Genomic DNA, 21710 nt, shown 5'->3' on the forward strand with positions numbered 1-21710 from the left:
TGGCCAGGAAGCAGGCAGGTCACTAACCAGACACTTCTACTCCATGGTAGACAATGAAACAACACAGCTAACCCTAGAGCCCAACAAAGGATGGCATAATAATGTTACTGCACATCATCTTGACCCAGCAATAACAACATTTAGGACATAAAATTGCCTCTCCTGCTGGAGCCATGGCACCTCCTGTGAGCCCGTGTGCATGGCTGTGCATGGCCACACCTTCCAAGCATCCACAGCTGTGTAACAATGCCAGCATATTTAGGCTCGTCTTCATTTGAAGTCTGCTACACTGATTCCATACATTGTTGAGAAAGTCATAAAGTCGTAAAATGTGTAAGATAAAAAGTTTTTTGCAATTCATTTGTAAGTCATATTGTTCTCATCATTCATTTGTTCGTCAGGCCTAAAGAATGACTTGATATGTAATGATCAACTCCTACTAATTTGTTGGCCTTTAATCAGTTATAAAGTGCCAATAATACATCATTTTATTTTAGGTGGCAAAGACATTATAAATTCATCATCAATAATCAGTAATCAGCTCTTACTCTATGATGAATTGAGACATATTCTGCACATTTTTGTATTTTCTTTGTATTGTCCTTACTCTGAATGTACAAATGCAGACTGTCAGGTTGTGTTAGACAAGTAAACTGACAGACTTAACCACAGGAACCATTTCTAGCGAACTACAAAGACAAATATGTTAAATATATTAAACAAATACAACAGTCAGTCAAAACGGTAAGGACAGAAGACAGAAATAACTAATATTTGTAAACACTTTGGTCTGCATAAATGACACACAAACTGAAGTGCTGGAACTCCTACGGGATTGCCTTCGTTGAGAAGGTTACACACAATGTTGCCTTCAAATTTGGTCAAACTAAGGTACTTTGGAAGACAACTGACTTATGCTGCCTTCCGAATGGGACTGCTTTTGTCTCAGGAGTGCACAAATGCTGCCTTAAAATGTGGACTACTTAGACAGCTGCCTCCCAAATTGACCGCACCAACAGTGTGAAGACAGTAGTGCCCAAACAAGAAAAAGTGCACAAGACATCTGCTGAAAACTTTATACAGAGGGAGGTGAAAAACACTACTGCACAAAAATCATTCACGTGTGCAATTGACGTTTGTAATTAATACTACCTCACAACTTGATTTTGATTATCACTACACTGATTCCTTCTCCACTGTCCCCATCTCCACTTGCAGTTGATGCTCTGTTGTTTGGCAGTTTTGTAGTAAAACAGTGATAGACGATATTAAGTGAACCCTGTATTACCATTGTTATTGTATGTACTCACATAGCTAAGCTATTCTTGTGTAGCAGGTTGATGATATTACAGCAGATTATTCAAGTATTTATTTTGAAATCTGCAAGTTGTTTTTATGAAGCAAATCGCTGAATCATCCTCTTTGATACATGCCATTGTGAGAGAAGCTGTGTGTCAGCTCAGCTTCACTATTTTCTTACAGTTCATTACATTATGTAAGCATTTTATCACATACTGGTTATATTTTCATTAAAGTAAAATACTGAATTGTCTGTTTTGAATATTCCAACTCACTGCTGAACATGAGTTGTGTAAAGGCAGAATGTTCATGCTAATTATTAAAGCAATGCTAACGAGAGTAAACCAACAGTCAATAATGCATTTGGCTGTTTGCAGATAAGCGCTGGAACCTTCATTCACAATTCAATATTTCTATTTGTATATGACAGCTTGTGTAGTTTCATAGCTCAGTTGTAATGAGGGTCTATGCTATTTCTATGCTAAGTCAGTTTATTTCACTTGTGTTCTCTTTATACAGGTATGTTCAGTTATATTGTTGTCAAACATACATTCTTTTCATACTGTTCAGTGAATGGAGAGTATGTGTGTTTTATTTTTGGATATATTTGCATGCTTAGTTATTTACTTTGTGAATTGTACACAACAAAGAAGGAGTTACATTTATAACATGGCAGCTCCGTCCAAGTGTTACACACTGCTTGACATAACTACATATTTCTTATGGGTGAACTAGCTTTGCTGTATCCATCTATTCTGACACCATTCTACACTAGAAATTTGAAGAGAATAGATACAAGAAGTATAAGAAATCTCTGAAATAAATATGAACTAAAAAGTACAGATATTTAATTATTAATAACCCATAACAAAAAATTACACCTGTGGCACAGCTTCAGACTCTGTTTTCACCAAGTTCCTGCATGCACTCAGTACATCCTGAGCTTTTGTTCTTAAAGCTTGGGTTACATTATTTGCTGGCTTATTTGGATTGTCAATTTTTTTTTTCATAGCCAGTCTTGAGACCATTCACAGCTTCATGCAAACATGTCCCAAATAAACTAAAACTATCTGCTGCTACTGCGACCCCAATACCTGCAGCTATCCCTTCTGCTGCTGTCTCCACTGTTGTTTCTACAGCCTGTGGATTCTAACAAGGTAGCTTTCTTCACCCTACCCTGATAAGTTTTGCTGCAAACACTGGTAGTGCTGCAAATCCAACTCCCACACCCAGCACAGCTCTGTCTAATGTTCCTGTGGTTACACCAGCCTACAGTCTCTGTATTTTTGTTTTCTCTCTGTTGCTTGTCTCCTGACCTCTCCCATGTTTCCTTGCTCCCTCTCATCCTCCATCTTCTCTAGTATTGCTTTCACTTCTTCATTAAACAATGCAGAGACCAAGAATTGCATCCATAGCCATGCCTCAATCTGCTCGCAGATTGGCCACTGAAAAGCTGCCCAGGCTCCCAGGTCCCAAGATGACCCCTCTCGAAGGGCTTGAAATCAGCTCCCTTGACACCAAAGTAAGGCTGGCTATCCTTCATTTTTGCAGTCAAGGTTTGACGCCAATTTATTCAGTAAGAAACCCCTTTTAGATATATCTACTTAGGTTTATTCTCTAGAGGCTCTTTTACGCTTAGATTTTGAGCTGCTTTGCCCAAGGAGCACCCTAAACTACACGTCTCATTCTGCTTTAGCTGGGGATCATGTTACCTGAGCTGTCTGTTTCTTTTGTTTTAGTTTTAATTTTCCTTTTGTTTTTCATTGAAAGTATTTGAAGAATTTGCTTTTCCTGTCCACATCACCTTCATGTAATCTTCCACCACTTGCCGCAAACTGCACTCTATCACCTCTCATCTCTTGATTCAAAACCCCAGTGGTACCTACAAAGCCAAAAAATTGACCTGCCCCTCCTGACCTGATGGCAGTGATCAAAACTTGATCCATATCTAGAGCCCTTTCAAGTTTCAAGCATGGCCAAGCTTGACCTGCCATCCCTCAAGACACGTAGAATACACTTCTCTGTCCTAGAGCCCAGGTCTGAGCAGAAAGCTGTTTGTAGGCCTCAAAGTGTAACAAAGATTATGTGTGTAGTGTTGGAAGTGGGTGAAGTCTGGGCTGGAGGAGAGCCAGTATTTTTGGGACTTTGTAATTAAACATTATACACACTGTGAGGCACAGAAATGGGCCAAATTATCAACATATTCTGCAGAAAGTTGTTGTCTTTTGCAGGTTTTACTTTGGAAATAAAAAAACATTTCCAAAGGATGACCAATCATAAATAATGTTTCAGCAGGATAAAACTCCTGCACACACAGCAACAATTAAATCCACAAAAAAATTATTTTCCACTGCTGTTGAACTGTGAGAAGCCACTGAAATCAAATTTAACAACATTGATTAGTCTATGTGTAAAAAGCTGCCTACAGGTTTACCCCAAACACTATTTGTCACGTCTTTTTCCAAGTGTAATTTTAACTGTATATGGGCATACACTCCAGCCGCAGATGTAATAATTCAAATTTTTACTGCTAAATACCGAAAAAATTCTGGAGCGTTCCATATTGAATGGAACTGTTCAGTGTCAAGGCTGTTCCAAACTCTTGACTCCTGATTGGCTGTCTAAACTACATTCTGTAAGCATATTATTAACATCAGTCCAGAATTCATTATGATCAGTAAATACACCAACTTCCAGCACCAAAAGCTTAATTCTGGTTTGAGCCACACCCACTTTCTGTAATTAAAATGAAGGTATTAGAAAAATTATTGTTCAGCAAGCTGTATTTAAAAACAAAAAAATGTTATGAGCATCGGTATATTGGTATTGGTATCAGTACTGAAACATTTTAAGGAAACCCAGTCCTGTTTGGAACTGACTACAGTCTTTGCTTACCTGATTCAGGAGTGTTAGATGCTGATATAATTAAAATATAAATAAAAATGCAAATTTGTTGACAAAATACATGGAAGAAACAGCTTGTGTGTCCATTATTTGTCTCCATTTCATAGGCTTTGATGCACCTATAAAAATATTGTTTTTCTCATAAACTGTGTGCTCAAAGAACTAACCAAGTAAAAGATGCTACTTAAGACCACTAGAGGGGGCACATGTTACATCTACTAAACAAAAGGCAATCTCAGACAGTCAGTTTTTCTTGTTCTTCGCATAGAAATTTAGACATTCATCTGGATTATGAGATTATGACTATTTCATCTGCAAATACAGTTGAGGTCAAAAGTTTCTGCATCTAGGCTAAAGACATTTAATCTCAAATTTTCACCATTTAGTTTCATTCCATACATTTTCTGAGTTAAGTCACTCAAGGTGTATACTTCCATCAACGAAATTTCAAAATAATAGCTGCTCAGGCTGCTGAATTTGAGAGTGTGAGTAATGAGTAGTTCAGGAGAGCAGAGGAAACAATGACTGAACCCACATCTTAAAAAAACTGAAAACTGAAAAAACTGAACTTTTTTGTCACCTTCTCAGTAGGTGAGGGGGTGAGCATGTTTGTAAGCCATTCATAAAACACTTTATACTTAAGCACATGCTTAAATTTAGCTGTATTAGTCTTGTTGTCTGATGCAATTTTCTTTCTGCTCATTCAGACATCAAGTCTTTAATATTATTAAGTTGAAATTTATCATCATGTTTGGCTGATATTTACAATTGTGTCATCCATGTAGCAGTGGAAATTCATACCATGTTTACTGATAACAGTACCCAGTGGTAGCATATATAATGTGAATAATATAGGTCCTAAAACAGAGCCTTGTGGAACACCGTACTTTACTTTGTCACAAACTGACAACAATCATTCAGGTTAGATCTGAACCAGGAAAGAGCTATTTACACAGCCCTGCTGGTGACATCCCATATAAATAAAAATGTGTGGCTATAAACTTGTAAGGTGTTGGAACGAGATAATTAAGTCATGGCCATGACTTAGCAAGGTGTGAGAACGTGATAATAATTTGTGGCCACGACTTAGTAAGTAATGGAAATTAGATGATTAAGCTTTGACCACAGCTTAATAAGGCACAATCTGATTCCATAACTTAATTATCTCATTCCCATGCCTTACTAAGTTGTGGCCACACATTAGGATCTAGTAGGAGTGGTCTATTGTGTCAAACGCTGCACTCAGATCAAGGAGGACTAGCCGTTTACAATTTTTACTTGTGCTGTCTCTGTACTATGATGTGGCCTAAAACCAGATTGAAATTTTTAATGTATATGAATTCTATGCAAATAGGAACTTAACTGTTTTGCCACAACTTTTTCCAAGACCTTTGATATAAAGGGGAGATTCGATATAGGTCTATAATTTGATAGTTCGCAGGGATCAAAGTTAGCTGTTTTAATCAGCGGTCTAATTACTGCTAGTTTAAGAGTTTTTGGGATATAGCCAAGGCTAAGAGAAGAGTTTATTATTGACAGAATAGGCTTGGTTATTTCTGGCAAAATTTCCTTGAGTAAACCTGTAGGAATCGGATCTAATGTGCAAGTAGAAGAGGGAACAATTTTGTGGAGGAAACAATTTTAACTAGTTCATTTTCTTGAAGTAAGGTAAATGATTCCAGCCTCTCTGCAGTGATTATAATATTCTCAGGATCTAGACTGGCATTATAAGGCAGCAGGTTTGTAGAGTTTAATTGTGTATTCCGAATTTTCTGCCTAATTTTTTCAATTTTATCAATAAAAAAATTCATAAAATCATTGCTGCTATAGGCTAACGGTATCTGGGGTTCAGTAACTGTTTTGTTCTCTGTTATTTTAGAAATTGTGCTAAATAGTAATTAAATAGTAATCTAGGATTATTCTTATTGTTTTCTATGAGAGAGGAGAGATAGGCTGAGCGGGACTATAGAAGAGCAGTAAGTGCTCTTCTATAGTCTATAAGGCTATAATCCCTCCAGACGGACTGGAACACTTCTAGTTTAGTCGGGCGCCATTTTGTGGCAGTCTGTTTTAGAGCTCAAGTTTGATCATTATACAATGGAGCAGACTTTTTCTGCCTTACTATTTAACTTTTTTTTAATGGAGATAAAAATAAAAGAAAACAAATAAATAATATTAATAAAAATAAAAATTGTAACTAACAGTATTTGATTTTTAAATTTAATCTGTGACAACCTTTTACCCATTTTAAGCTTTGATCTTACTCTGTTTTTAATAATGATACATAAAGTAGCATGGTTCACTCTCAGTTCTCCGCATTTAATTTAAGCAGACAAACCACATACTCACCAAACCTTTTGATAAAGTTAATCTCCTACTTAATTGCTGAAACAAATAGTATGCATCATACAGCATGTGCCTTCAACAAGACATATTTATTTAATCGACAGCGTACAGTACAGTACAACAGTTATACTTTTAATACTGCATAAATCAAACATAATTCCTGAAACCGGCACAAAAATAAACATAAATATGTTATGCAACTCATTTTCTCAAAGCAAGACAAGCAGTTGGCTCATGTTACAAGAGAGAAAAAAAACAAATTATTACACCAGTTTTATAAACATTATGAAAAGGATGTCATGAACATGACTTTATGATGACTACAGCATCATAAATATGACTTTCATTACAAAGAACTTTGTCAGCGTGGAAGACTTCAAACCCAGATTAACTCTATAATTGATATACATTCACTTATAAGTCAACATATGAAAATTCTTATATGGTTGTGTGTACGAATTTAAGAAACGACTCGTGTCCAGAATCATGTACATTTTATCAATTACATTTTAAGTTTTGGGGTTTTTTTTTGTTTTTTTTTAGCTTGATTATAATATGGGACTGTGATGAGGATGATGAAGACACAACCAAGAAACAATGATAGTTGATCATTCACGTAGTTGCTCAGTCTCAGTTCCAGTGTCTGTACGTTCAAGCGTTTGTTTCATACATCTTCACTTTTATTTTGTTCATAAAGCTTGGGACACTTACTTCCTGTATGATTTGAGTGGTTGGATGTTTTGAAATGTCATAGCTAGTCCTGAAACACCTTCCACCTTCATACAAAAGGTGAAATCCAGCTCTGTAAAACCCCTGCGCTGCCACTGATGCCTGTGCTTTTGCCTCTGCAAGCAGTAGCTGCTGTAATCTCAGCATCTGAAAATTGCATGGCTAGCATTCACAACAATGCCTGTCCCTTAATTGGCTTACATATTGCTCCTCCGGACTATGGTTTTTGATAAGTTAGCCTTCTCCATCCTGCGCTTATAAGACCTTTCACTAACACTGCTGTTGTCGTGCTTCCGGTTACAATTTCTGTAACTACACCAGCCAACTCTGTCCTGGTTCTGACTCTCTCTGTTGCTCGCCTCCTGATCTCAACCATATCCACTTCTGTCACATCTCTGATCTTCCCCTCATTTTTCGCCGCCTGTATTATTTTCTTCACTTCTTCTTTAATGGCTTCTCCAGTCTGTTCTAAGGCTTTGTTTTTGTAGGGCTCTTTGTTTTTTTCTATCAAGATGTTATTTATGGACTTCATTAGCTGGGTGAGTTGGAATCTGTTGCTTCGGTATTCCCTGCTTTGGTCTCCACTTTCAACTCGATGTTCTGCCTCTACATTGGCATCTGGATCTGACAGTATGTTAAACCATGGAGTTTCATCAGTTTGGTTTGCCTGAATTTCTTCAACAGTTTTGTTCTTAGTCTGCTGAGAAATGTTTAGCCTTTCTAGTTCAGCTAACACAGCTGAAACTCTGCTCTCATTGTTCCAGAACTTGTTGTCAATTACATGAACTCGATTTCCACATTTCTCAGCAAGATCTTTCAGTGTTTTCCCTTCAACATCAAGCTGATTTATGAAGTCATGGATCGTCATGTTCTGTTCAAGATTATGACCATGTGTGAAAAGCAACACCATGTGAGAAAGAACATCACCACTGAAGTATTTTACATCCAACACTACAATAAAGACATGAGGGCCAGGTGCACACTCTACGAGACACGATATTACCTCTTTCTTAAGTTCTTTCTCTGATCTGAAAGTATCAACAATGCCAGGGGTATCAATAACAACAATTCTTTTGCCGTTGATTTCTTTTTCATGTCTTTGACAGATCTGTGTTTGACTCTGTGCTGAACATGCTGCATTGAACACGTTCTCTCCAAGAATTGTGTTTCCAGCAGAACTTTTGCCGACTCCAGTTCTTCCCAGGAGTACAATCCTCACCTCATCCTCTCCTGACAAACAGATGAACACACTTTTAGTGCAATGCAGGGTGAAAGATCACCTATATATATATATATATATTGGCCAACAAATCATCTTTTAACAAATACAAGAGTGTGATGATGCCAGATAGCCCTGACATATCACCAGACTGTTTGGATGCAACTCACCTCAAAAGACTGTTAGACATTGTAACAGGGACATTCATATGAAGAATTGACATTGTAAAGACTGAATGTTTACTTACCTGATGTGCCACTATAGGAATGGGACCCCAGGTGATCCCGTTCCTTTCTAGGACCGGAAGCCCTCATGGTGATACGGGACAGGGAAGAACCTGTGGAGGGAGACACATGGAAAGATAAGAGCATGCTAATTAAGTGAGGAAATGGCACCATGAGATGTATACACACATATAATAACGATGGATATGGCTGTGACATTGTATCAGTGTGATTATGTCTCTTATTCTAAGCTCATGTCACCCACCCAAAGTGTAGGTATGAGATGGCTCAGATTCTACATGGGAGGGGCCACCTACTTAAAAGCAGGAGACGAGGAGAAAGGAGAGGGCCAGCATGATGAAAGAGTTCTGTGTGATTCAGATTACCTTTGATAGGGATATTCCAAGAGCAAAGAATAACGGTTATATGTTGATCTTGAGATGAGATTATTCTTTGACAGCTTAGTTCTCTTATAAGTGTCAACATTTGAGTGTGGAGCTTTATTAAATAGAGAGCACTTTGGAAACTGAAAACCAAGTTATCATGTTTTTTGCTTCTGTTACGATCCTGGGGGTGTATGGTGTTTGTTTTGTGTTCTTTTTTTTTCTTGTAATCACTTTTCCCCTTGGGTTGGTGTCTGGAGGGCTCTGACTGGGTACAGCAGGGGGCGCTCCAGTTACTTATGGGCTGATGAGGCACTGCAGAAGGAGAGGGACTGTTCCAGTGGTCACACCTGTGCCATCAGTCTCCACCTGACCAGACCAAGCACCCAAAGCTTTAGTTTGTGAACTCATGTGTTGTATGAGTTTGCCTAAATACCTGTAAAGCTCTCTTTTTCTAAGTCAGGGGCTGAGTGTCCTGTGTTTTTTGTATATTGTTTTCTCCTGGTTTGGGACAGGGAGGTAGCCTTATAATTGTAATTTTGCTTTAAGTTAGATAAGTTTAGTTATCTGTTGTTTCTAGTTTGTTTTGGCCTTATCTCACCCCCTGAAGTTTATCTCTTCCATAAGCTCACCTGCACTTGACCAGTTTAAAGCTAGACTGACCAGTTTTTACAAGATGGTGCTTTTAACTTGTACAAGTTAAAAGAAATAAATGCTGATAATTGGTCAGTTATTTTTAGTTGGTGGTGTCTTGGTTTGGCAGTTGGATGGCGTTGGCTCTTTTTTATGTATGGCCTTATATTTTCCCCTAGACATTGGAGGTCATAACACTTCTAGGACCTCTGATCCACTCGACCATGGACCAAGACTGATATATTAACAGTGTATTGGACATCTTCTTGAACTTCCATTCTCCCTCCATCAACACCCATACCAGAGTCTTCCAAGTCAGCTAAGTATCACATATTTTTCATTGGTATCTCTTAACTTTACATTATTGCTTCTGTCACTTCCAACATGTTCTTCTAAAATCCCATCTACACCTCTAACAGAAACTGAATACACCAGCACCATCGCAGTAACAACCACACCAGAAATCTCATCTCAATCGGTTTTTCAGAAGTAAATTTTATCTCAGTCTTTGAATCTGTCTATTTAGTCCACGTCTTGTCTCTAACAAAGGCTTGGTACACTTATGTGAACTATGTGACTCCAGGTGCCTCTTTACTTTCTCCCATTCACTGTAGCATATTGGTAGGGGTGTTAGCACAGGTTTGCTTCTATTTTGAATGTGATTGTGTAGATGCCTTTCAAGGAAACTGTTACCAAACTAACTTAGTCCTGCAGGTTTTTCCTCTACAACATCCAGAGAATTCAACTTTTTCACTCTAGGGAGGCCAAATAGTTTCTTGTTCAGCCTCTTTCCATGTCAATGTTTGACTACTACAACTCTTGCAAGCTTTTGGCTGATCTTCAGGCAGCTGATCTAAAACGCAGTGGCACAACTTGTCTTCAATCTTCTCAAGTTCTCCAATGTCACTCCATTTTTGCTCACTTCTCACCAGCTTCCGGTAGCTGATGCATCAGATTTAAAACCCTAATGCCAAAAAGTGGACCAGCCCCTCCCAACCTGATGGCAGTGATCAAAACTCGATCCATACCTAGAGCCCTTTCAAGTATAGCCAAGCTTGACCTGCCATCCCTCAAGACGCATGGAAGACACTTCTCTGTCCTAGAGCCCAGGTCTGAGCATAAAGCTGGAGTTTGTAGGCCTTTAAGTGTAATAAAGATTATGTGTGTAGTACCTCCAGTACAAAGTAGTTCACTTGCTTTATCTTCCTTCTGACCTGTGTAAGTGCTGGATGTGGGTAAAGTCTGAGCTGGAGAGGGGGTGACTGATAAGGCTAGAGGGGCGGCAACACATTCAGACAGTTAGGAGACATTACATACATTTCAGACATTACAACCTATCAAAAAGGAAAGACAAGCTAAGCTTTAGAGGGAAACCGAAAGCAACTGAAAGTTAAAGTGAATCCAACATTTGTACACATCATCTCAATTTTACTATGGAGTGTAATTTATATAAAGCTCAACTATATACAGTGAAATATCTTAAGGAGACAATTTAAAAAATGTGCTCTTGTGCTTGCAGCTTTATTTTTCAATAGTTTCATGTTTGCATGGAACTGAAAATAGCATTTATTTACCTGGTTGAGGTGTGTAACCTGCTGAAATAGAACAAAAATGCATAAGCAGTGAGTGGCACAGAAATCACAGTGATGTGCAGTATTTTCCTAACATAAATTACTAGATAGTAACAAAAAGAATACATTTTACATAAAATGATACATGTTGTGTGAGCAGAAAGCAGAAACTGTTAAGCATTGAATGCAATACCTCCTTTGAGAAATGAAGCTATACCATCTGTCTGATTGGTGGAGGTACTGGAAGATGTGTGGGTAGGAGGGTACACTAACGTTGCTGGAAAGTAGAGGGCTAACAATGAACAAATATGGGGGAAAACAGAACAAGAACATTATTAAAGCTGAATATTACTGAACAGTATATACATTAATAGGGCTTGGGAATCACAGTCACATCACACTGCATTATGGGACCATTTAAACATTTTGGCAGGGTTTGTTCTTTGTTTACATGTCTGCAAATCCTCAAATACACTGAGAGATATTAAAATGAATGTTATTTTATTGTGGTTTTCAAGAATTGTCATGCCTAAAAGGGAATGAAATCAAACAGGAATGTATCTTAATCAACTCTAGAGGATCCAAACAACTATATAATAATAAAAGTAGCCTTATTGACAGTGCATATCCATACATACTACTTGTTCTGAACAACAAGTGGAGTAATGATATGGATATGCTAAGGTTTCTTCCTCTTTTATTCACAGTCTTTTTACTAGTTGATGTGTTTTACTGCCTTTACAAATAGTTATATTGTTAGTGATCTGTAATCTGGTGGTCATTTTGAACCACATGCTAGTGAGCTCTGATACTGAGTGAAACTGTTAGCTACAGATTAGCTAATCTCAAGGAAAGCAGGTGGGAAAGGAAGATTCATTCAACTATTCTGAATCAGCCTAGACAGACTAAACCTGCCAAAATGGCGGATCACCCATAAGACACTATGTCATGACATAACACTCTCAAGTCCTATTATAATCTACCAAGAGGGAAAGACATTCTAAGCTCTAATAAGGCAGGGATCTCAAAGTAAGTGAAAATAAAAGTGAATGGAATGATATTTACAGCTCTGCTAATTTGTGACATTACTGGTTTTCTTTATTCAGTTTACATTTCCAGGAGTAATAACCATTTCTGTAAATGTTACAGTTTAGCCAACTTCATAACTTTAAACTGTAGTGCCTGGACAGTTATGGAGAAGACAAAAGCACTGACAAATAAAACAGGAAGGGTGCATTTAGTAATTCAAGATTATTCGTGCTTGATTTATAAACTGAGTTGAAATACAATGAAGACTAATTTGGTGTGAAAGAACTTTAATTTACTAACACTATTGACTGTTCCACTGGTGACTGTTTTGCTGCACTGATACTGATAATTGATTACAGTCTTTGCCTACCTGGTTCTGGTGTGTTAGATCCTGAAATAGAGGGGGAAAAATGACTTTAAAAATATTGTACCTTGTAATCATAGAATTAAATGTACAAATAGAAACGACATGCTTGATTGTACAGTGATTGACAAAACTTTCACAAGAGTTACCTGCAGCTATAAAAAGATTAAATGTGACTTGTTGCTGAAACACATTTCCCTGAACCACTGGGGAATGGACACTTCCTCCAGTCTGAGCTGAAATTGTGGAACTCAACGGTGGACACGTCTGAGCTGGAGGGGTAGAGGTGCAAGAGAGTACTCAGGACTGTATTAATCACAAGATATCAGTCAAGTATAGATCAGGCATGCAAACTCACAGGGAAAAAAAGGTCAATTTTAATCATTTAATTAAAAAAATCTGTTGTTTGCCATAGACTTGTCAGAAGTTTAGTCTGTGCAAAAATTGGCAGATATTTTTTTAAAAAATATTAAAAGAATTAGAGTTAATTCTGAAGTTTAGACTGCCTATCATTTGTGTTCTATCTGCTTAAAGGCCAATACTGGCCGCTTGCGGCTGCATTACTTTAATATAGTTTACCAAAGGTCCCTTGGCTGTTCATTGGTTTACAACAGTCCATAGAATGCATGAACTGCATGAACTTAAATAAAAGGTTAACAGAAATGAAATACTATATGACAATGACTGAACTGCTGCAGTGCTGTTTGGGAGGAAGAATTGGTAACACGTTCTATGAATGTCACCTTTGTAAGCATCTATAAACACATTCCTAACATGTTATAATGCATTCGTAAGACATTATAAACATAGCTATAAATGTTTGTAAAATACATTATACATTATAGCCATGCTTATTATGCATTATGAATTGTTAAGATAATACATTATAAGAGCTCATAAGTTGTATATGTCCGCTCTAAGTAAAGTGACGCGCACTGTACTAAAGCCTCCTCCAGTGTTCAGAGTGAGGCTTCAAGTTGAAGTATTTACTGAAGGATTTACTGAAACACTAAAACATTCACAGTAAAGCTCATTACAGGCTTCAAATGTCAGAGTTTAAACTAGAGCTGCCATCAGTGTTTTACCCAATGTGGGAAAGGTAATGTTCACCACCGTTAGCTTGGTATTTGTCTTTACTTTACGCTCTCCAAGCTGGGACTGACTTCTTTGGCACTGACATTATAACATGTTATTAACACTATTTATAATGCATTATATTAACAATTCATAATGTATAATAAACATGGCTATAAAATGTAATTCAGTGTAATTCTTTTTTATAAATATTTATAACCATGTTTATAATGCCTTATGAATACATTATAACATGTTATAAATGTGTTTATAGATGCTTACAAAGGTGACATTCATAGAAAGTGTTACTGAAAGATTCTCTCTTACAATGCTCTGTGTGGCCACTGCCCCAAATATTTTAGGCTGTACAGAATTAAGATTTTAGTGGCTTTCATTTCTGTTTTCTTTTCATTTTCATTTCATAGTTTATAAGGTTTTAGCAAATACATAAAATTCTAATAACCCACCTTCACTGTCCATGTTTCCAGCTTCCTCAGTCAGATGGTTGGAGTTCATGTTCCTCAAGATGTTACAACCTCTGCCAGCTCAAGTTGTTCAACATCCAGTTTTTTGTTCATCTGTCATTTCTGTGACAGTAATAGCTGTTAGATTGTTTGACAGAAAGGGATGTAGGGCAAAAAATGAGGGCAGAGAAGATTTTTAAACAATAGTCCAACAAATTTCCTTTTTCAGAGTTGTTAGAAATAACTTTTTTTTTTGTAAAATTTGTACTTTTAAAGTATGATTTGATGCAAACATTACTTCTCATTAGCTTCCACAGTGTTTCTTTAGAAACACTACTGCACTAATACAACAACAACATATTCTCCAACAGTTGTGTTGTTATTTCTGTCTTTAGACCTGCTACGAATAACACATAAAATGACCTAGGGCTATTTTACTGCGCCAAGCTTATGTGATTGTTGTGTTTCTGTACCTCTTTCTTCTTCACTTTCCTCACTTCAGGGGAAGGAACAGATCTGAAGGTAGTACGATCAAAATATTCACTTTCAACCCAAGTTTAAAAACTTATAACTGTGCTGCCCCCATCAGATTTGCAACCTTAAAACCAATAGCAACAACACACAAAAGCCAATACCTCATCTTTACAGATAAATAAATATTGTAGCGCTAGTGTACTCACACGCTGTGATGCAGTTTGCTGCACATCATTTGTTAAATAGGGTAGTTATGGTAAGTTCTATAAGTATTTGGGCAGTGACACAATTTTTGCACAACTCCGTTTCCCAAAAAGAAGCAAAATGTAAACAATAATAGAGTGCAATGATGTGCAAATCATTTCAACCCTTTATGCAATTGAAAATAGTACAAAGACAACAAATCAAATGTTGAAACTGAGAACATGAAACAGGTGTTTGGGGGAAGTCTCAGCACGTATCTATGGGATGCCTTGCATGTTCTGCTCGTTGCCAAAATCCACCTTTACATGAGTTGATGTCGAGATGAGTGGCTGAGAAGTAAAGTCAAGACAGAACAGGCAAAAGTCTCTGCTTTGGCTGAACAGGTTCGTTTAGAAACTGCTGAAAAGAATGACCTTGTATCCAACCGAGGAGCTCAAACAAGCAGAAGCAGCAGTTTCAGAGCATCAGAGAGTAGCATCTAAAATGGCTTATGGTGCTGATGTTGAAAGTGATGCAGACATTTCACATGATGAATCAACTCAAGGTGATTCAGAATAATCTGAGGATGATTCGACTCCTAATGTCCAAATTCACAAAGTTCCAGTTAAAGTGAAACCTGCCAAATCTCATGCTAAGACTAACTGATTAACTCTAATTAAGTGAAAGAGTCACAGTGAATAGGTACCTGCTCAATACCTTTTTTCATATGTGCATGCAGTACTGTGTTGAACTGTTTATATATCCTTACATAATCTGTTATATTTTCATATTGATATAAATTGATGTGTTTTTATTGTTAAATAAAATATTCACATATTTTGTTAACCTTGGTTAAACATGATTTCTTAATGAAGAGATCCTTCTTGGGTTGGTACAGAGATAAAACAGTTTGATATTGATATTACAGACATCATTCTAGGCTTTCTGTAAATTAAATACAAGTGATTATGCTAAAAAGTAATGTAAATGGAAATGGACATTGCATTTATTTGTGTATTTATTTACTTTTCATGGACTATGTTAATGATTTGTTATACTATAAAATGTTGAATTTTTATGTAAAAATAAACAAATCCTTATAATATTGTTCATGACTGGGGAACAAATTGGCAGCTAGACAGCAGCTAAAGGCCATACCTGGACCAGTTCTGAGTCATTTATTAAACAGAGTGGCAAACCTACAGCCACCAATGAGCCAACAGCCTCTTTTAGGCCACTGTAGCCAAATGGTTCCCACAGCATGCTAACTAGCTGTCTGGAGCAAACTAATCTGAACTACACCTGGCGTTAAAGACCAGTACCACTGAGTTAAATGTGAGCTCCAGTAAAAACACAATAGAAACACCCATCAACATGTGAATCACTTCAAAGCTTCATGCGCATACAAATACATGTGCATATACAGATATTTGTAAAAGCCACAAAGCACAGTAAGATGGTAACTGTGGTTAGGATAACAGTCAAATGCATTTTTTCACTGCCTCCTGCTCATCATATAGCAAAAACATACTTGTCCCTAGCATGTTTAAATAAAAGTTACTCAAGTGTGTCCAGGTGTATATGTGATGTTTAGCAGACTGTGTGACGCAGTTGTTTTTGGCCAACCATGTAACTTCTTAAAAATGGTGATTTAGGAAATATCCCATCTACAGTTTTACTGCTGGTAGCATTTTCAGATGCAGTGATTAAGGCTATCAAAATTTACCTTCAGTTTTATGTAGAGAGCTAAATATGCATGTTATTGTAGAACATTTGGCAAGGTAGCACAATTCAAAAATCTATAAATCACTTTGATTCTGTTTTTTCATTTTCAGAAGGAATTAAGCAACTTTAAGCACCTCTATGAAAAAGCAATCAGACAAGGCATATTAGGCTATGTTTATGATATTTATGAACTCACCATGCAAAAATATGCTTCGATTTCTTTCACTTGCCGTCCAAAACAAAAATCATTTCTTGCTTGCCTTGAGAGGCTGCTAGCTGTTCATTTTATGATTCAAATTGCTAAAGCATTCATTCTCATTTGGATTAGGGGATTCTTAATAAAGTTGTGTGTTATGCTCCTGGTTTAAGTCTGGTTATTGTAGTTCATTGCATTGTGGCAGTGGAAAGGCGGAACTGCTGTCCAAGCCCCAGAACATGCATAGTCAGCGTGCATCAGCCCCTCCCAGGCTAAGGATCTGGTCTCACTTCCTCTTCTTCTGTTTTTTGGTGGTTGGCAAGCCAGTTATGTGGTGCATTACCACCACTTATTGGACTGGAGCATAGGGCACCGATATTAGGATTTAACACTGAACTTCTAAATGAGAATATATGGTGACTAATATGGGATTGTGTTGGAATGGGAGAACTGTCCATTAATAACAATAATAATAATAATAATAATAATAATAAATGTTTAAATCATATCAAATAATTCTGTTATATCTTATAACAATATTATAACCTCCTAATGTTTCTTGTTCTCCATAGTCATGGAACCTCTTTCCTTTCATTTTCATATGTTTTCCAATGTACTAGGACACGCTCTATTGTCTTGAGCTGCTCACAGTATGTCCAGTGACCAGGAAAATGTGAGCCTACAGTATCTTCCTTCCTTCTGCTCACAGTTGTCACTCTTGGCCCTGCCTGTTTTTGAATATTATAAGATGTCTCCCTCTCGTTTCTTAATCCCACAGTTCCTGCCATATGAAAACATCATAACTTTAATATGCTTCCTTTTGAGGGCCCGTTTTGCTAGCATGCCTGCACACTCGTTTCCTTCCACCCCTACATCTGCTGCCACCCTTGGAAACTAATGGACAATCCTAAATGCTGTATTCTCAGAAGGACCTGAGGATGACCCACACTGTATCCAGCCTGGCCAATAACCATTTGTCTGGCTTTGTAATGCTGCTTGTGAGTCTGAGCAAACCACTTTTATTGACTGCATTGCCCACAGCAGAGCCAACGTTACTGCTGCCAATTCAGCTGAGAATTGTGATGTTGTCTGATGTTGAATGTACACAGCCAATCCTGACCGCACTGGTCTTTAGATGCATTTGTAAATACCTGGAGCTCATATTGATACCTTTTTTTAAACATGGTCGCATCATCTGTTTTTTGATAAAAACATTCCTTTTGTCACTGTGCAATTGTAAATCTACAGGAATTACAGACAGAACCATTGTGCCACACTGATTGACACTTGACAGCCCTATGAGTCATGTAGTTTTATCTCCCACCCAGCCCAAGCTTTTAACTTTGTCATTACCATGTTCGCAACAGTCCTGTAGTATATTCTTTGTAGCATGGTGTTCTCTGTGCCCTTCTAAATCCATCCAGTATGACACTGCTAGTGTAAGTCTTCTGATTACTAGCAGTATTTCACCCCTTTCTACTTGTGTTGCTGGAATTGAAGAGGGCCTGAAAACACCACAGCACATCCTTGACAAATGCATCTGAACTACATTCACCTTCTCAGTATCACATTCTAGTATCTTACTGCCTTATTTCCCCACTTACCTGTTACCTCACTTACCTGCCTTATTACCCCACTTATCTGACTGTTACCTCACTTACCTGCCTTATTATCCCACTTATCTGACTGTTACCCCACTTACCTGCCTTATTATCCCACTGATCAGACTGTTACCTCACTTACCTGCCTTATTACCCCACTGATCAGACTGTTACCTCACTTACCTGCCTTATTATCCCACTTACCTGACTGTTACCTCACTTACCTGCCTTATTATCCCACTTACCTGACTGTTACCTCACTTACCTGCCTTATTACCCCACTTACCTGACTGTTACCTCACTTACCTGCCTTATTATCCCACTTACCTGTTACCTCACTTACCTGGTACCCCACTTACCTGCTTTATTACCCCACTTATCTGACTGTTACCTCACTTATCTGACTGTTACCTCACTTACCTGCCTTATTATCCTACTTATCTGTTACCCCACTTACCTGCCTTATTACCCCACTTATCTGACTGTTACCCCACTTACCTGCCTTATTATCCCACTTATCTGACTGTTACCCCACTTACCTGCCTTATTATCCCACTTACCTGTTACCCCACTTACCTGCCTTATTATCCTACTTATCTGTTACCCCACTTACCTGCCTTATTACCCCACTTATCTGACTGTTACCCCACTTACCTGCCTTATTATCCCACTTATCTGACTGTTACCCCACTTACCTGCTTTATTACCCCACTTATCTGACTGTTACCTCACTTATCTGACTGTTACCTCACTTACCTGCCTTATTATCCTACTTATCTGTTACCCCACTTACCTGCCTTATTATCCCACTTACATGACTGTTACCTCACTTACCTGCCTTATTATCCCACTTACCTGTTACCCCACTTACCTGCCTTATTACCCCACTTATCTGTCTGTTACCTCACTTACCTGCCTTATTACCCCACTTACCTGTTACCCCACTTACCTGCCTTATTACCCCACTTATCTGTCTGTTACCTCACTTACCCGCCTTATTATCCCACTTATCTGACTGTTACCTCACTTACCTGCCTTACTACCCCACTTATCTGTCTGTTACCTCACTTACCTGCCTTATTACCCCACTTATCTGTCTGTTACCTCATTACCTGCCTTATTACCCCACTTATCTGTCTGTTACCTCACTTACCTGCCATATTACCCCACTTATCTGTCTGTTACCTCATTACCTGCCATATTACCCCACTTATCTGACTGTTACCCCACTGATCCTATTCTCTGCCACTATACGCCCTTTACCTGCTGCTGCACTCAGCACTTTAACTTTAGACTCATACTTTGCACATTGTAAGGTTTACAGGTATGACTGTGTGTGTGTGTGGTTGTAATGAGTGAGTGATGGTAAGAATGCATGTTTTATTTTATCTTTATTTTATTTTTTTGTATTTTATCTTATTGTATTTTATTTTATTTTATATTTATTTTATTTTATTTCATTCACTACATGTAAATGTTTGATGCTGTGCACTGTGAGCTCCTGTAACTAAAACCAAAGTCCTTGTATGTGTAAGCAAACCTGGCCAATAAAGCTTGATTCTGATTCTGATTCTTACATTCATGTTTCTGACCCTGAGCCATACACTATACAGCCAGGGCTGATCATATTAATTAGAAGTATATTAGCCCCAAAGCCTGCCAGCTCACACCCCGATCTAATCCAGCTAGACATCTTAACACATTTATTACTCTTTTGCATTCGGACACTAACTTATTAATGTGTGTCTTGAATGTTGATCCACAAGTCAGCTAGTTTCTCCTGTGTTATTCTGTCACTTAAATGCGATGGAGACTAAAGGGCAAGTTCAGCGCTACCCTGTGCTTCTCTCAGAATGAGGATGAAATTAGCTACTTATTTGCAGCTTCTGATACGTTTGGCTCCTAATTTGCAGTGTCTTATTTAACAGCTGAAGTTGCTCCTTATTTGTGGCTTCTGAATTAGCGAATCATGGTAAACTACAGGGAGTGTTCATGTTTGCATGTTTACTGTGCATTTTCCATTTTGACAAACTTAGATGAACTAAAATGAATAATAAAGATAAAATAATGAAGAAATTAAGAATTTGTACTATGTTTGTCCTACCATTGTGAATATAAAGAATATGACTATATAATAATAAAATAAGGACAAGCACAGCTTGTATATTTAATTTTGCAATTTTTCAGACATACACACAGGCACACAGGAAAATAGACAGGAAGCTGAAATTCTGTATAGACTCTGATGGCTTTAATGGCCATGGGCAAGAAATATGCAAAAATCTATAAAAGGGAGCATGCATCCCTCTCTAAGGGAATACTGCATGTAGATAAAAAAAAATCAATATATGTTGAAGGCATTAGTGAGGATGAACTAGAACTAACTAGCAATATGGCACATTGAGTAATTGTGCATGCAGGTAAATGGAATAAAAGTTGATGATTTAATTACCAAGGGTCAGTCAAATGAGAAATCATCAAAGAAGGACAAAGCTATAATCTGGCTTTCTTTTATTGCATATAATTTGTATATTTGTATAATTTTATATTTGTATATAATTTATTTTCAGTGGTTATTACTTCTTTTGATTTTCTATATACACCCATGTTTGATGAATCATTTAATTCCACATGATTGTTTTCAACCTATTTGATGATAGTTTCACTTTATCTATTTGTAGTGGTACCAAGCCATGGGGAGCCAATCTGACCAGCGTTTGCTACTGCGCCATAATGAATGCAAAGGGGGAAAGATTTAAAGCAGTGTAAAAATTGGAGGCTTTTAATAATTCTAATTTTAATGCTTTTAGTAAGACAATATTTTTTCTCATACTTCTAGTATACTTAGAAAATTAATTTATTTGGTGCCCATGGGTTTTTTCAGTTTTATTTTTTATTCACTTGTACCTTTCATTCTCTTTATTAAGTTCTTTATTTTAGAGTCATAAACTACAAATTATTCATGTTTACAGTTAAACATTTGGCAGACACTTTTATACAAAGCAACTTACACCAGAAGAAAAACAATCAGTACAAGCATGGCATACAAGCTTAAGGTGAGACAGTGGTCGATTTACCTGCAAGTGCCCTTAGAAAGGTAAAAGGTGAACTGGTCAAGATGCTGCAATGCTGCTATAGTTGTAAATGAAGCAGTGATAGAAATTTGCAATTTTCTCAGTGTAGTGACTTTCTTAGAGTTTGAAATGTGATTTTACTGCAATAGAGTTTCGCTATTTTGAGAGTGAAATCTTTGATCCTTAACATCTCAAAACTGCACTGAACACAGATAGAA

The 21710-nt window shown here is 37.4% G+C and overlaps 1 protein-coding gene across 1 annotated transcript; it reads right to left on the reverse strand.

The window, feature by feature from the left end:
* Window positions 1-7495: 7495 nt before the first annotated feature.
* On the reverse strand, window positions 7496-12909 carry LOC118797776 (GTPase IMAP family member 7-like). Its single transcript, XM_036557036.1, has 7 exons — window positions 12851-12909; window positions 12708-12728; window positions 11502-11600; window positions 11312-11329; window positions 10910-11008; window positions 8745-8834; window positions 7496-8508 (listed from the first exon to the last, which is right to left on the reverse strand). The coding sequence occupies exons 6-7, from the start codon at window positions 8809-8811 to the stop codon at window positions 7496-7498; spliced, it is 1080 nt and encodes a 359-aa protein (XP_036412929.1). The 5' UTR covers window positions 8812-8834; window positions 10910-11008; window positions 11312-11329; window positions 11502-11600; window positions 12708-12728; window positions 12851-12909.
* Between the last annotated feature and the right edge of the window lie 8801 nt (window positions 12910-21710).

Source organism: Colossoma macropomum, unplaced genomic scaffold (genome assembly GCF_904425465.1).
Source record: "Colossoma macropomum unplaced genomic scaffold, Colossoma_macropomum, whole genome shotgun sequence".
Lineage (NCBI taxonomy): Eukaryota > Metazoa > Chordata > Actinopteri > Characiformes > Serrasalmidae > Colossoma > Colossoma macropomum.

What these genes read in the sequence shown, in the direction of transcription:
- LOC118797776 (XM_036557036.1), bottom strand. Translation starts at nt 8,811, where the DNA reads ATGAGGGCTTCCGGTCCTAGAAAGGAACGGGATCACCTGGGGTCCCAT. An exon ending in TTCCTATAGTGGCACATCAG is followed by an intron (nt 8,509 to 8,744) that starts GTAAGTAAACAT and finishes TCTGTTTGTCAG; the next exon opens with GAGAGGATGAGGTGAGGATT.